The 14,823-nt window shown below is 40.1% G+C and overlaps 1 protein-coding gene across 6 annotated transcripts in view; it reads left to right on the top strand.

Annotated features, from left to right (window-relative positions):
• The first annotated feature begins 1,581 nt into the window (after positions 1-1,581).
• Positions 1,582-14,823, top strand: part of LOC131048585 (protein ILITYHIA) — a 212,581-nt gene continuing 199,339 nt past the window's right edge. The window contains exons 1-2 of one of the 6 annotated variants that reach the window (XM_057982586.2): positions 1,582-1,743; positions 2,018-2,168. In XM_057982586.2, coding sequence (XP_057838569.2) covers positions 2,066-2,168 — 103 coding nt within the window. In that variant the 5' untranslated portion in view covers positions 1,582-1,743; positions 2,018-2,065. Of the gene's footprint in view, positions 1,856-2,017; positions 2,169-14,823 lie in introns of all 6 variants that reach the window. The other 5 variants (XM_059207988.1, XM_057982589.2, XM_057982588.2 and 2 more) reach the window with 5 other exon arrangements.

Here is a 14,823-nt window from a genome sequence, read left to right as displayed (position 1 = left end):
GATTCTATTGCCTCTTGTCATTTTTGAGCATGACTTGTCTAGACACTAATGACCAGTGCAAACATTTGTGCATCGTCCTAGCATCCCATGACATTTTATTGTTCAAAGATCGTTCGATTGTTTTGTCACTTGTCATCCACCCAAGTTAGTGGAAATGGTTTAGAGTGATTTTGAAATGACTCATTTGCTCTTTATTTCCCTCCTCTTATCACTTTTAGATCTATCTTTCACTTAACACAAACTCTCTTGGATGTTCTCTATTGAATTCTCTTGGCTCACTTGCACTCTTTTGCTCATGCACAACTCTCAATAGCTTGCTACACCACTCTCAAGATCTCACAACATTATCTCATAGCTCTCTTGACTTTGTGAAGCTTTTTTGACAATATCTTTCATATATCTTCAAGTAGTTTGAGATTTATCACATCCCTTATCAAATCATTATTTTCTCTATGTATCTTTATCTATCTCTCTATCTCGTTGCCATGGAGGTGGAAACACCAAAACAAGGTTTTGATTGAGGCAAGAACACCAAAACAAGGATTTGGTTTGATTTCTCTATATGTGTGTAGGTATTTCAAGAGCATTCAATCACACAAAGGTTTGCTTGTGGTTATTTATTTTATTTCTTTCAAGTAATCATTTAAATCTTGTAATTTGATTTAGTCCTTACCTTTTCTATTATGTTTCTCACTTTTAGGTTTTGTAGGTTAGTTGGAGCATTAAGTTAGGTTTTTGCATTCTTTGTGCATCTTTTTGTTTGTGGTCCATACGAGATGATAGTGCTATGCGAGGACTTCCATTCATCACATTGGTGTTCTTGGCCAAGACGCTCAAATTTTGATCAAAGACTTTGTTATTTGTGTTTCCTATTTTTAATATTAAAAAGTTTATTTTATTTATCTATTTATAGATATTTTCAACAATTCTTTTCATTTAAGCATTTTAACTAGTTGAGTATATATGAATGTATGTAGTGAAATTGGCTCTTAAAGGAACACAGTTTCTCTTTTGCAAAGTCACATTTCCTCCATTACAAAAACAACAACAATATATTTTAGAGTTCAACTCGACATATGAACATTGTGAAAAATATTATATAAGGGTTGAAATCAAATGAAGGGGAAATATCCTCATTGAACAATTAAGGACTAGCTTCCATGCGCTCAAATATGAGACATGCAAATATATGACACCTAAAGAAAAATGAGAAGAAAAGATTTGTATTTTTTGAATAGTAGTAATGAAACAATATTTCATTCTTAAATACTCAAGATACAAATATTCTCGAACCAAAGATTAAAGAACATTAAAAATTGATTCCATATTAAAATTATTTAAAAAAACAATTTAAAAAAAAATAAAAAAAATAAAACTCAAATCAACAAAAAAAAGATAGTGTTTTCTAAAAATACTACCTCTCTCATACAAGAATTAGTGATCCAATACACATGAAGATAATTAAAATTAAAATCAATTCATTTCATTTCATGCGCAATAATACTATAAATTTTAAGGGACCCATCGTGCACCCAATAGAGTAACTCGGTATCACAAGGACGCCAGCATAAATGAAGAATTCCTTAAATCCATGGCATGGAGACGCTATAAAATCTTTGGAACAATTAGGTTATTTCATTTCATTTCATTCAAGCGTTCTGGGCAAGCCCTAAAACCTCAAACCTGATACTAACAATTCTCTCCCATGTTGTATTAACACAACACATATCTTATAGACATCAGGTTTTTTAAAAAGAAATTTTCTCCTCATTTGTCACTTTTCTTTTCCGATCTGAAGTATAAGCATTTTAAGATTTACAATTAAATCCACATAAAATCTTCAGTTCGATCTAAGGTAAGTTGAAAATAATCCTCGGCAGCATTTTACAGGATTTAATCTTCAATACGAAGGCCTACAGAACACTTTACTTTTTCAAAGGCATTTTTTTTTTCTTTGTTTTTGTGCAAAACATCTGAAAATCAGTAGGCAATTTGAGTAATAAGTGCATTGTTCTAGGCAGATTGATGCGATTATCTTTGAGGGAGGGAAGAGTAGTCTAGCAGCATGGAGGTTTTGCAGGGTGCAAGCCAGGAGGTTTATACTTCTTCAACTAAGCAGAGAATAGCGGTTTTCCGGGACAGTATCATCCCTCTTCTGGATAAGCTAGGTATTTATTCTCTCGCAATATATGATGTTTTAGTTAAATAGCCAAAGTTTTGTAGATCGTCAAGACAAATAATTAAGCGTTAAGGTAAAAGTTTGTCCCCTGAACAGATGCGTGTCTCAAAAATCTTGGCGTATGGTTTGGATGAGAATTGAATTGTATAACTTGCTTGCTTACTACCAAGTTTCTGCATTTAATTGAAAATCGAGACAGGCATTCAGGGCTAAATTTGTGCACTTGGTTATATACTTCGGTTGCTTTCAGAGGTTTGTGAAAAGTTTTGATAGGATGATGCTGTTTATGTGAACTGATTGATTCTTTCCTAAGTCAAAATGCCAGCCACATCCGCCAAGCTGTATTGGTACGCTCAATCTTTCTGTTAGTATCACATTCCTCTTTAGCCGAGAAGCCAGCAACATCCACCAGACTGCATTACATAATTGAGGGACAGCGGTTGGGGTTTGAACTTGGGTCTTCACTGTCATAATTCTACCACGTGAGCATTAGTTCATAGCCTGAAAGCTCATCCCATCCAATTATGATAGACAGATAAATGCGCTAAATAATTAAATTTGTAAATGAGTAACTAAGACATTTAGTTGAGCCAATTTTTTTTATTGCTATAGGGCTGTTCTTTGTCTGTGAGGTATCTGCCCTTCCTTTATAATTTATAACTGTGTATGGAGAAACACGATGGCCCTGGCCATTCTGTGTTTTAATGGCCCGCGAACACAAAGCACATTGCAAATGGTCACATCTCTTCTGTTTTGATGTTCATTAATTTTTTTGTATGTTCAAGTTCCTTACATGTAACTTTAAATTTCACATGTGAATTAGTATATTTTAATTTTAAGATATGTGTAAGATAAATCGTTCTTAACCAATGGGGGTAAATTGTATATACAATTTTTTGTTGGTAATTTAGTGAGGGTTCTATAGGGGGCCCTCTCCCAAAAATCACATGAAATTTGCTGACAGGAAAAATGGTTAAAATGACCACCAAACAAAATCAAACGATAACAAACATGAAGCCCACAGATCAAAAGCCAACCCTCTGCCACCTGAGACCAGTGGCAACTAACAAGCAAAAGGTTTTTACAGAAAAGGAGGTACAGTATTTGATTTCGACACTGCCAGCAACCGATGCTTGTAGCAGTATTCTCTCCCCAGCTTCAACATTAACTACAACCACTCAAGCTTGATCACCTTTAGCAGGCACAAGGGAACGACCCCTCTGCCGAATTCAGAGCAGGGAATTTGATCCCACAAAAGTTGTCTTTCCTTTTTTTGCTTGAATTAGCCTTTTATCATCCCACATTGGCAGCATGAATAAATTGGAAACATCCAAACAACTCCTAGCATGGGTGCCATCAATTATTTCAAAATCATTTAAAATCCAAGCTAAAAGTTTTGACATCCCGCAACTCATGATACAGTGCTAAAATTTATTTATCGACACTGCTCACATTACACATGTGTGCCAGGGTTCGCTGACTTTAACCAAGCAGCGATGACTGGCCATAAACCATAGCACTAGAGCCAAGTAGAAAAAGCCACCACTAAAGCCACCAACAAATCCTACAGGAACGCCTTTCAAACACAAAGAATCCAATAGGAAGATGAAGGGAATGAAACTGGAATATTGGAAAGCCAAATTTCTGAGGCCGTTAATAGGAATTCACCTACAAAGGACTTATATGTGCCAAAGGGAAATGCATTTAAGCAATCATGACACCATCATAAATCAAGCACAAAAAGAAAGCCTCCACCCCATGACATGTCCCCATTTTGAAATAGGACTTAACAATAAATAATAATAGACATAAAATAATAAAAATATAATTAAAATGTAATTAAGTTAATGAATGGTTAAAAGGCATGGAATGAAGAGTTGTCACTCTCTCAAACATGAGATATAAGAGGGAGCAGAGATCATTTGAAAAGGGATAAGGAAGAGAGAATAAATGAAGCATTGGAATCAAGGAAGGATAAATGGAGGAAGAAAGGAATGGGAATTAGATAAGGTTGTGTCTCTTTCAAAGGGCAAGAATTGTGAAGGGTTGTACTATTTCAAAGGGTGCTAGTTGTGAAAGGTTGTGTCTCTTGCCAAGGGGCAGGCATGATGAAGAGATGTTACCTCTCCCTTACATGTGAAGATATAAAGGGAAGAAGGTTCATTTGAGGAAGAGAGGGAAGGGGGATCAATTTGGAGAATAATATATTATTCTCAAAAGTAGCAATGAAAAGTGGCGACTTAATTGTTATGAAATGTGGTGCCTCAATTCCTATGAAAGGTGGTGGCTCTTCCACCAATAAAATCTATAGCAGAGATCATTTAAAGGAAGGGCAGAAAGAAAGAGGGAATAAAATATAAAGGCATTAAAAGCAGATTTACGAGCAGACCTAAAGCATTGAATGAAATCAGATTGAAAATATTAGTAAATATACAGCAGTTCGAATATACTTGTGGGTTTGGGTATGAGTTCTTTATGCACAGCGTGATGAATATTATCTGCTCATGCATGATTAGTAATATGCTATCGCTTACAGCTGTTTATACTATATATCTGACTGTTAATTACTGTTTATAATATGCTGTATGTTTGTGACTGCTTAGGATTCATTATATATCCTGCTTGATTGTTATATTCAGGCATGATAGGGGAAATGAGGGAAAGGAGGGGAACGGCAATGTGGTGTTCTTCTAAGTATGCCACCTCATGGTGGTGACTGAATGGTCCCATGAGGCCAAGGGTGTACTGCCTTTAGGCTTAGAAGGGATGGGCTTCCAGGGCATCCTATTGTAAATATACCTCAATCCTTTGTCATGGTGGATCAACATACTAAAAAGTACAGTCATAGGAAGTGGAACTGGATGACATGATGAAGGGGAATGGTTATAGGACACCTCACTAGGTACACCACCTCATGTGGATGGCAGGGCCATATGAGGCCAAGAGGAATGACATATCTGCTCTTAGGCCTAGGGTAGAGGATCTCTAAGGCACCTTATCGAGTCACCTTATTCTAGCTTCCCTATGGTTGAATTTCTCCAATAAATTAGAGATTTCTTATGATTAAGTTAATGTTCCTAACCCTAGTAGGATTTTAGGGCAAAAACTAGGGCATTTATAAAAGGGGACATTACACCCCAGGTCACCAATCACAAACAAATAATCATCAAGCTAAAAGCTGTTAAATATATCTCAACCTTCATGAACAGTACAAGGCACATTTTAGGAAATGGCCATCCAAAACTTTTATGGCGGCGTAAAATCATAATGTATAACAATTCTTGGCCAAGCTTCTATTCTGTAACTATGAAGAGTTGGAAAAAATGCCCGATCAATTAGAATATTTAATTGTATTTTAGTCACTTATATTTAGTTCCTTGTTTAATGGTCATTTAGCTTTTTAGCTAATTAGCTTTTAAGCTTTATTTAGCATTTAGCTTTTTCTTTTTAGTTAATTAGTTTTTAAGCTTAATTTAGCGTTTAGCTCTTTAATCTTTTACTTTAACGTTATGCTCTAATTATAGAACATCGTTTTGTAACCTCTATATATACGTGTGTATATCGTTCAATGTAATCATCCGATTATTGAATCATTCATTCAATTTATTTTTCATGGTATCAGAGCATGGAAATTAAAATTTCGAAAATTTTTGTTATTAAAATTTTTCGAAGTTTTTATTGAAGAGATTTTTTTAAAATTTTTTGTTTTTTAAAAAAAAGAGTAGATTCTTTTTCTCTTCCTGGGCAGGTTTTTTTTTTTGCAGGTTGAAATTTTTCCTAGGGTTTCTGCAATTTTTGACTAGGGTTTTGACCCTTTAGTTCAAGTCGAAATTTTATTCTGGCCGGAGATTCTTGGTGGGTTTTTTGAGACCTCAACTGGGTCATCGTCAGATTTTTCTGGGTGCATCGTTTTTCGTGCCTAATTTTTGAGCTGTCGGATCTGCATTCTGTTTTCAGATTCTTGGTGGGTTTTTCGAGAGCTTTTTTGGGTTGGTCTCAAATTTTTTTGGGTGCCTTGTTTTCCGCACCTCAAATTTTGTGCCAGCAAATTTGCCTTGGAATTTAAAAACAGTTCACAATTTCTGCTATTTCTGTGGACGTTGAGATTTTTGCTGTTTTTTGGGCACCATTTATGCTGTTTTAAGTGTGCAGAATTTTAATTTTTGGGTTTCTTCCAAACCTTGAAATTCGTGCCTTGGACTTCGTGCCAGAATTCTCCTATAGGGTTTCAGTTTTTTCAGCAGCAGCTTCTATTCTAATTTAAAAAAAAATCAAATTCTTTTGTCTCTTGCTTTCACTTAGTTGACCTCGATCAACCTCGGTTTCCGTGATGGCATCATTAACCAACATCATGTTGGAACATAGTTAGAAGTTCAACGGCCGCAACTACAACACCTGGAAACATCGTATGCTTACCATCTTTGAGTATCGTTGCCTTGATCAACTTGTTTTGGGCAAGGAATCTCGTCCTACAACAGCAGGTGATGATCAAGACAAACATGATGTGAAGAATCAAGAGGCTGTCATGCTTATCAAACTCTCCGTCACAAATGATCAACTCCCACAGGTGCCTTCAGGTAAAACAACAAAAGAGATTTGGGATCTTTTGAAGGATCTTCATGAAACGTTCGACAAGAGCCGAGCTTTCTTTCTGAAGAATATGTTGTTTTCTATCATGATGGATGAGAAGTCATCTATCCAGGCACATCTTACGAAGATCACGGACATCCGTGATCAGTTAGAAGCTATAGGCCAAACCATGGTGGAAGAGGATATGGTAGTGATCACGCTAAAAAGCCTTCCCAGATCCTACGAGCATTTCATTGATACGTTCAATATCTCCTCTACTAGTGTTGATTTGAAGTTTCCTGATCTTTGCAACAAGCTGCTACAACAGGATCGATGGAAGCAACAATTTGGAAGCAGCGCTAGTTCATCCATTGAACAGGCTTTCACAGCCTCAGCTTCGCATAAGTACAAGGGTAAAGCTCATCCTTCCAGCAGAAAGGACAAGGTCAAGGTCAACCTCAACAGTCTTCCAAAAAGAAGAGCTTACAGTGTTCCTACTGTCATATATATGGCCATTTGGTGAAAGATTGCCGGAAATTGATAGCATCCCAGCAATCCAAATAGGGAGGGTCCAAGCAGAAAGCCAATTCTGCCACACATCTTGATCAGAAGGAATCTACCTTCTATGCGTTCATGGCCCAAACCTCCTCCTTTGATGTTCAATCATCAGCCTGGTACATTGACTTTGGAGTCTCTCGGCATTTCACGCATCGTCGGGATTGGTTTACAGAGTACATGCCTTTCACTGATTCAGTGATCTTTGGTGGAGGCGAAGAGTATACTGTTGTCGGCAAGGGCAACCTTCAGATTTCAACTGGTGGGAGGGATTTAATATTCCTCAATTTATACTTTGTACTTGGTATGAAGCTCAATCTACTGTCAGTCAGTCAGATTATGTAGCATTCACCACAACTGGATGTCGTCTTTGGGTTGCACAAGTGCAGCATTGTTGACAGGGAGACTCGCACTACAGTTGCAGTTGGTATTGAGGATCATGGTCTTTATAGACTTGTTGATTCTACTGGTTCTCAGGAGCTCGCCATGGCAGCTAGGAGTACTTTCCATCAACACTCTTTGACATCAGCGATATGGGCATCTCAATGTCCACTATCTCTCTCAGTTGGTTCGAGAGGATCTAGTTGTAGGATTACCTGAGATTCAAACTCAGAATCATGGAGTTTGCGGAGCGTGTCAAGCAACATAGGACTCCGTTTTCAGATGGAGACGCTTGGAGAGCATCCAAGGTCTTGCAACTCGTTCATGCAGACATCTGTGGTCCCATGAACACTCCATCTGTCACTGGATGCAGGTATTTTCTATTATTTGTTGATGATTTCAGTAGACGCATGTGAGTTTATTTTCTTAAGTAGAAATCAGAGGTGCTCACCATGTTTCAAACGTTTAAGGCCTTAGTGGAAAAAGAGTCTAGCTGTTAGATAGTCACTCTTCGGTTCGACAATGGAGGGGAATTTTGTTCTACAGAGTTCGCCAACTTTTGTGCATCACATGGCATTAAGCATCAGCTTACCACACCTTACACCCCATAGCAGAACGGAGTTGTTGAGCATAGGAACTGTACAGTCACTGAGATGGCTCGGTCTATGTTGGAGCGTAGAAATGTTCCAAAACACTTTTGGGCGGAAGCGGTCTTCATTGCAGTCTACCTTCTGAATCGGTCTCCCACAAAGTCCGTTAAGAAGATGACTCCAGAGGAAGCTTGGTCTGGCAGGAAGCCCAAAATTAGTCATTTGAAAGTTTTTGGCTCTACAACTTATGTTTGGATTCCAGATGCCATGCGCACCAAACTGGATCCAAAGAGTCAGAAATTGATGTTCATCGGCTACAGTGACAACCACAAGGCATATCGGCTAGTTGATATAGACACTAATCACCTCATATTCAATCGAGATGTAGTATTTGATGAAGAAAGAGGGCTTTTTCAGCCTTCCTCTCTTGATTTGAGCACTGAGGATCACCCTCCAAAGGCTGTACATATGGGTGTTCGTCTTCCCTTAGCTCCACCTGATGGGAGGGATTTAGTTGACTCTGAAGTTGTGGGGTCTCCCAGGCATGACATTGCACCCTCTGACTTTCCTCGGGATCTTCTCAATCCACATCCAGAGGAGCTTGCTCCAGATATTCCAAGCACTTCATCTTGCAGTAGATGTTGGTACTTCTACTCTCCGGCCTAAGTGGTGGGCCAAGACCATTGGTGATCTTCATGATGATGAGCTCATTGAGGGTAGATCCGTTAGAGGTAAGAGCCAGCAACACACAATTAATTTTGCTCTTATGGCCAACATTCACAGTATTTATGAGCCTCAAACATATACAGAGGCTAAAGGTGTACCTAAATGGGAAAAGGCTATGGCAATAGAGCAACATAGTCTTCTGAAAAACAACACTTGGGTATTGTCCGATCTTCCTCCAGGAAAGAAGCCCATTGGCTGCAAATGGGTGTTTAAAGTCAAGTATAAAGCTGATGGAAGTCTTGATAAGTACAAGGCTCGGTTGGTGGCAAAAGGGTTTTCACAGAAGGAGGGCATCGACTATGAGGAGACATTTGCTCCCACAGCCAAGATGAGTACCATTAGGCTTGTCCTCGATCTCTCAGCTCAATTTGGATGGAAAGTCCATCAAATGGACGTCAAGAGTGCCTTTCTCAATGGTGATTTGTAGGAAGAAGTTTACATGACGCAACCTCCAGGTTTCAAGGTTGCTGGTAAGGAACACCAGGTATGTAGACTAGTCAAAGCACTCTATGGCCTCAAACAGGCTCCTCGTGCATGGTACATCAAAATTGATAAGTACTTGATTGATCAAGGCTTTTAGAGGAGTCCTTCAGATCCCAATTTGTATGTCAAACATACTAGTGATGATATTTTATTTCTAGTAGTCTATGTTGATGATCTCATCATTACTGGCAATGCAGCACATCTGATCATGTAGGTCAAACAGAATTTGTGTCAGCATTTTGATATGACAGATTTGGGACTTCTCCATTATTGTCTCGGTGTAGAGGTTTGGCAAACTGATAGCCACATATTCATTTCTCAGTCAAAGTATGCCAAGAGCCTACTAGATAAGTTTCGAATGCAAGATTGTAAACTTGCATCTACACCTATGGAGATAGGGCTCAAATTATCAGCCAAATCAGATTCACTTGTAGTGGATGAGTCTTCATTCAGGCAACTAGTGGGCAGCCTCATCTATCTCACCGCCACTAGACCTGACATTAGTTATGTTGTGAGCTATATTTCTCGCTTCATGTCAGCCCCAAAAGTTGAACATTGGGTTGTAGCGAAGTGCTTGCTTAGATATGTAAAGGGCACTCCTGATTTTGGCATTCTGTACAACAGAAGCAAAGATCCTAGGCTGGTTGGTTTCACAGACTTTGATTGGGCAGGTTGTGTTGATGACAGAAAGTCAACTTCTGGGTATGTTTTTAGCTTGGGTGTAGGTGCAGTCACATGGACCAGCAAGAAGCAATAGGCAATAGCTCTTTCCTCGACTGAAGCAGAGTATCGGGGAACTGTTAAGGCAGCATGTGAGGCAATTTGGCTTCGTAGGATGCTTGCAGACATACAAATGTCTCAACTAGGACCTACTCCCTTGTTTTGTGATAATCAAGGGGTTCTAAAATTAGCCAAAAATCCAGTCTTCCATGAGTGGACAAAGCATGTGGAGCTTCATTGTCATTTCATCCGCCAGCATGTTGAAGATGGATCAGTGATACCGCAGTACATTCCTACAGAAGATTAGACTGCAGATATCCTCACCAAGTCCTTGAGCCCGGCAAAGTTTCTCAAATTTAGAGGGCAGCTTGGTGTGATAGATAGCATGACCATTAAGGGAGGGTATTAGAATATTTAATTATATTTTGGTCACCTATATTTAGTTCCTTGTTTAATGGTCATTTAGCTTTTTAGTTAATTAGCTTTTAAGCTTTATTTAGCATTTAGCTTTTTCTTTTTAGTTAATTAGCTTTTAAGTTTTATTTAGCTTTCACGCTTAATTTAGCGTTTAGCTCTTTAATCTTTTACTTTAACGTTATGTTCTAATTATAGAACATTGTCTTGTAACCTCTATATATACGTGTGTATATCGTTCAATGTAATCATCCTATTATTGAATCATTCATTCAATTTATTTATCACGATCAACGACCACATTAGCTAGGAAATCTGCATCTGCTACAAAATTCAGATCTCCATAGCTGTTTGTAAATAAAATAGTATAATTTTATTAAAAGACTTACATGGATCTAACACTTCCTCTAGAAAGCATCGATTCTTCCAACTCAGACAAGATCCCTTATTCAGCCCTTTAATCACAATCATAGGGGTACCTTCCATAATTAGATGGTTGCACCCCAGCTAGAAAGTCAATGGAAAACAGTTTCCCATTCTGCCTCATTATTCAAGTTACTGCCAAGAAATAGGGAACCCTCTTCATAAGGCTACCATCTGATCCCCTAACACTACACCAGCCCCAGCTGAACCTGGAATTACTAAACGTGGAATTACCCCTAGAAGTTCTGTCAAATTAAGCATTAGAAACCCAGCTAGGGATTTCCTTCAGGAAGATTTTTTCTCACAGACTGATTATCAACTACCCTATTAACAGGGGAAATTGTTTATGTAAAGTAATATGAATTATTTTGAATAATTAATATATTATATACACACACACGCATGTGTTTCTTGACTTCAACTTTTTCAGTTCCATTTTCTGTTGCATTGTCACTGCCATCGGGTTCAGCAGTTCTCTTTTTTTTGGTAACATAGCTGGGCAATCTTAATCATTGTACTACATTCCTATTTTATTTAAAATCCAACCATTTTGCCATACCACCTTCTTTTTAACTTTAAACATTCATCAAAACAATTTCTCTGCCATAATCACCAAGGTGCAATTTATTTAGGTTTCGAGAACAGGTCCATGTTGCAATAATTACATCATCTTAGTTCTATGTTTACGACGGATTAAACTAGGTGCTGTATGGGCCCAGAGGTTCGATAACTGGTTTTGTTGAACTAAATTACAGTTATTCACAAACTTGATATCGGTCATCTTCTCTTTAATATGTCTTTGTTTTACCATGGTTCAGCAGTATTCCAAGATCAAGATTGACCCTACATTGGATTGAGCACAAGAAGCACATGTTTACCTATCTGAGCAATAGATTTTGGAATAAGACAAACAATGAGATCTCTAAGATAAAAGTTAAAACTTAGGCCAAACAGTTATTTTTCTTGAAAAATTGAATTGTCATGGCATAGTGAGATTTATAAACCAATTCACAATAATCAAACTTGCAAACAAGCTAGCATGGGAAAAAGATACACAAATAATTAGTTAACAATTATAAAAATTAAATTCAGGTTATTTCAGTTCATGACAAACCCATTTGAAAGGCATGAATGGAGACATGAGTTTATGTAATTTCAAGCACTAAATAGTCAAATACATTAATTTAGTAGAATAGAAATAAATAGGCTTTTGCTTTGAATATCCTATAAGTTTTCTGAATCTGTTCAATCACGTTTAATGGCATTAAATATATCAGTAGGAGTAATAAACGCAGGGCATAAGCTTATGAGTGAGAACACCTTGTCCTTGTTCGCTTAATGCATTATACCTACCGCAAGTCATTATCTCAAAATGTTGGCTCTTCTGTCTTAGCTCATAATCCTCTTTTCTGATGTTGAATCAACCTTGTCCAACTAAATGGTACCAATGTTCCTTCCTTCCATTTGTTCATTGAAAGGTAAAAGATAATAGTGTATAGAATCCAAACCATTTGTCATCTTTCATACCAGGTAATTGCGTTTCTTGGAGCTGTTTGCCCTCTCGGGTGAATACTTAAAGCATAAAGTACGTAATGCAGAATAAGAATGCCATCGATATCAGACAAGTATAAGATATGTTATTCCATTCATAATTCGTCTGTTGCAAGTTACATTATGAAGTATATAAAGATACTGAGGGGGTGCGAGCGCCAACTGTCGCACCGCAACTGCCACCCCTCGGTTGCCAACTAACCAAAACAATTACACATAATTAACTAGTCCTATTCCCGTGTACAATAATGCGGCTAACATCATCCCCCCCAAAATGAAAAGTCGTCTCCAGGCGACTTACAACAACATGGAGAATACATGGAGCTCGCAAAACCCCCCAAAAAAACTAAGGGGGTGCAGAAGGCGTCCCTGATGAAGAAGGTGCTGGTGGTGGTGTAATGGTGGACGCCAAGTGCCCACGGAGCTCATATACCTGCTCCGTCCTCCTCTTCAGATCCCGTTCTGCGACCAATTGCTGCTCCATAGCAGTCTTTACCATATAGGCTGCCTCGAGCACCTTCTTATCCTTCTTGTCCACACTTTCCAGTGCATTGACCAACCGAGTCTCCAACAGCTCCCTCGATGCCCTCTCCTCTTCCAACTGTATCAGCAAGGCAGACTTCTCTGCTACTAAAGTGTCCATCGCTGTCTAGGTCTGTGCCATGCTAGCCTCTAGCTCTCGAAACTTGGTGGTCAACTCCTCCCGAGCTGTTACTGCTGCTACCTTCAAAGCCTCAACTGTGGTTGCCTTCTATTGTGACCTTCGAAGCTCCAGATAACCTTCACGGAAGGCTTGCTCTACCTCTCGCACCAATGACTGCATCCGGGTCTCGCCAACCCCCCTCAGTGAGGCGCCAAGCCTCCAGCATCGTCAAGCTCTCCGTGTCAGGCCACCCGGCACACTCAAAACACCTCTCAAACTTAGCTCGGCATCCGGTGCAGGCAAAGGTCAACAACCCCTCCATCCGCTCAACCATGGTCGCATCGGCTTGGAGCGTGGCAGATGACACAAGCCGCTGTGCTCCCAGAGTCATCTCGGTAATAAACTGCTCCAACTTTGCACCCTGCTGACTTCCCACAGGCACCCCCATAGGCACCCCCTCTGCTTTGTACGGACTGGTGACTACCACCGCAGGGGGTGAGGCAACCCTCTGAACCGCCCTGCTGCTCGGAGAACTCCCTTCCTTGAGATCAATGACATCCAAGGAATACATGGTCCGCCCTGGGGATAAAGTGGCCTCTCCCGCAGGTGCCACGGGTGCCATCTGGTAACGGCTCAACCAGGCAGTGAGGTCATCATGAAGAGTGCCTACTTCCGTTATTGCCTCCTGCATACATCCGGGCAACCCTGGCACATCCTGTCTTGTCACATCCGGCACATCGTGGGCCATGGAAGTCTCTGCACTCGCCAAGGTCTCCACCCGTGGTGGTGTCATCGCTATCGTCACCCGAGGCTGCCCGAAGCTAGGAACTGGTACCGTGGTGACGACACTCACTGTCTCGAACGACCGCGACACTGCCAACTGACAAGTCTCCGATAAGCGGGCTAGTGTAAAGTGGACCTGCACCTGCGACGCTAAAGTCTACCCTACTGTACTTGCTGACTCCACTACCCCCTCTTCAGGCAACTGGCTGCCTCTTCTTCCTGCCAAGCGGAAGCTCCCTCCGCTTACCTGGGACGTGTCTGCCGATTCCTCCCTGCCGCTATCTGCATCCTCCTCAGCCTTGGACTCTTCTGTGTCAGACTCCGTATTGGACATGGCGGCCTTCTTTCTTTTTGTGCCCAAACGTGCCTTCGTGCCATGTGCCAAGACGTCCAAGTGTGACCAATAGAATATGGGCGGCTGGTCTGGTGCAACACGCCCCTACGGCTCCAATGGCTGTGAGCCCAGGGTGATCAGCGTGCGGACTGCGTTGAGGAATAATCCGATGGCGTGATGCTGCATGTAGAACTTTTTGTATTGCAGCGTCATGAACTTGTCCATCCTATCCGCCAATAGTGATGCCCAATCGTATACCACTCCATTGTGCAGCCCGTTCATCAACACTATCTGTGCAATGGCTATGTCCGATGCGTGGTTGGCACCTGTGAGGTGACTCTTCACCACCGACAACAGGCATCGCCATACTCCCTTGGCGAAAAATTGTTTCTTCACCCCCCGACTCTTGCCTGCACTCTTGAGGCTATCTTTTTCTCGTTGGGTAAGGTTATCGTGCAACATCAACTGCAGC

Source organism: Cryptomeria japonica, chromosome 7, assembly GCF_030272615.1.
Source record: "Cryptomeria japonica chromosome 7, Sugi_1.0, whole genome shotgun sequence".
NCBI lineage: Eukaryota > Viridiplantae > Streptophyta > Pinopsida > Cupressales > Cupressaceae > Cryptomeria > Cryptomeria japonica.
Note: the sequence above shows the minus strand (reverse complement) of the source record. Positions and strands in the feature narration are given on the sequence as shown.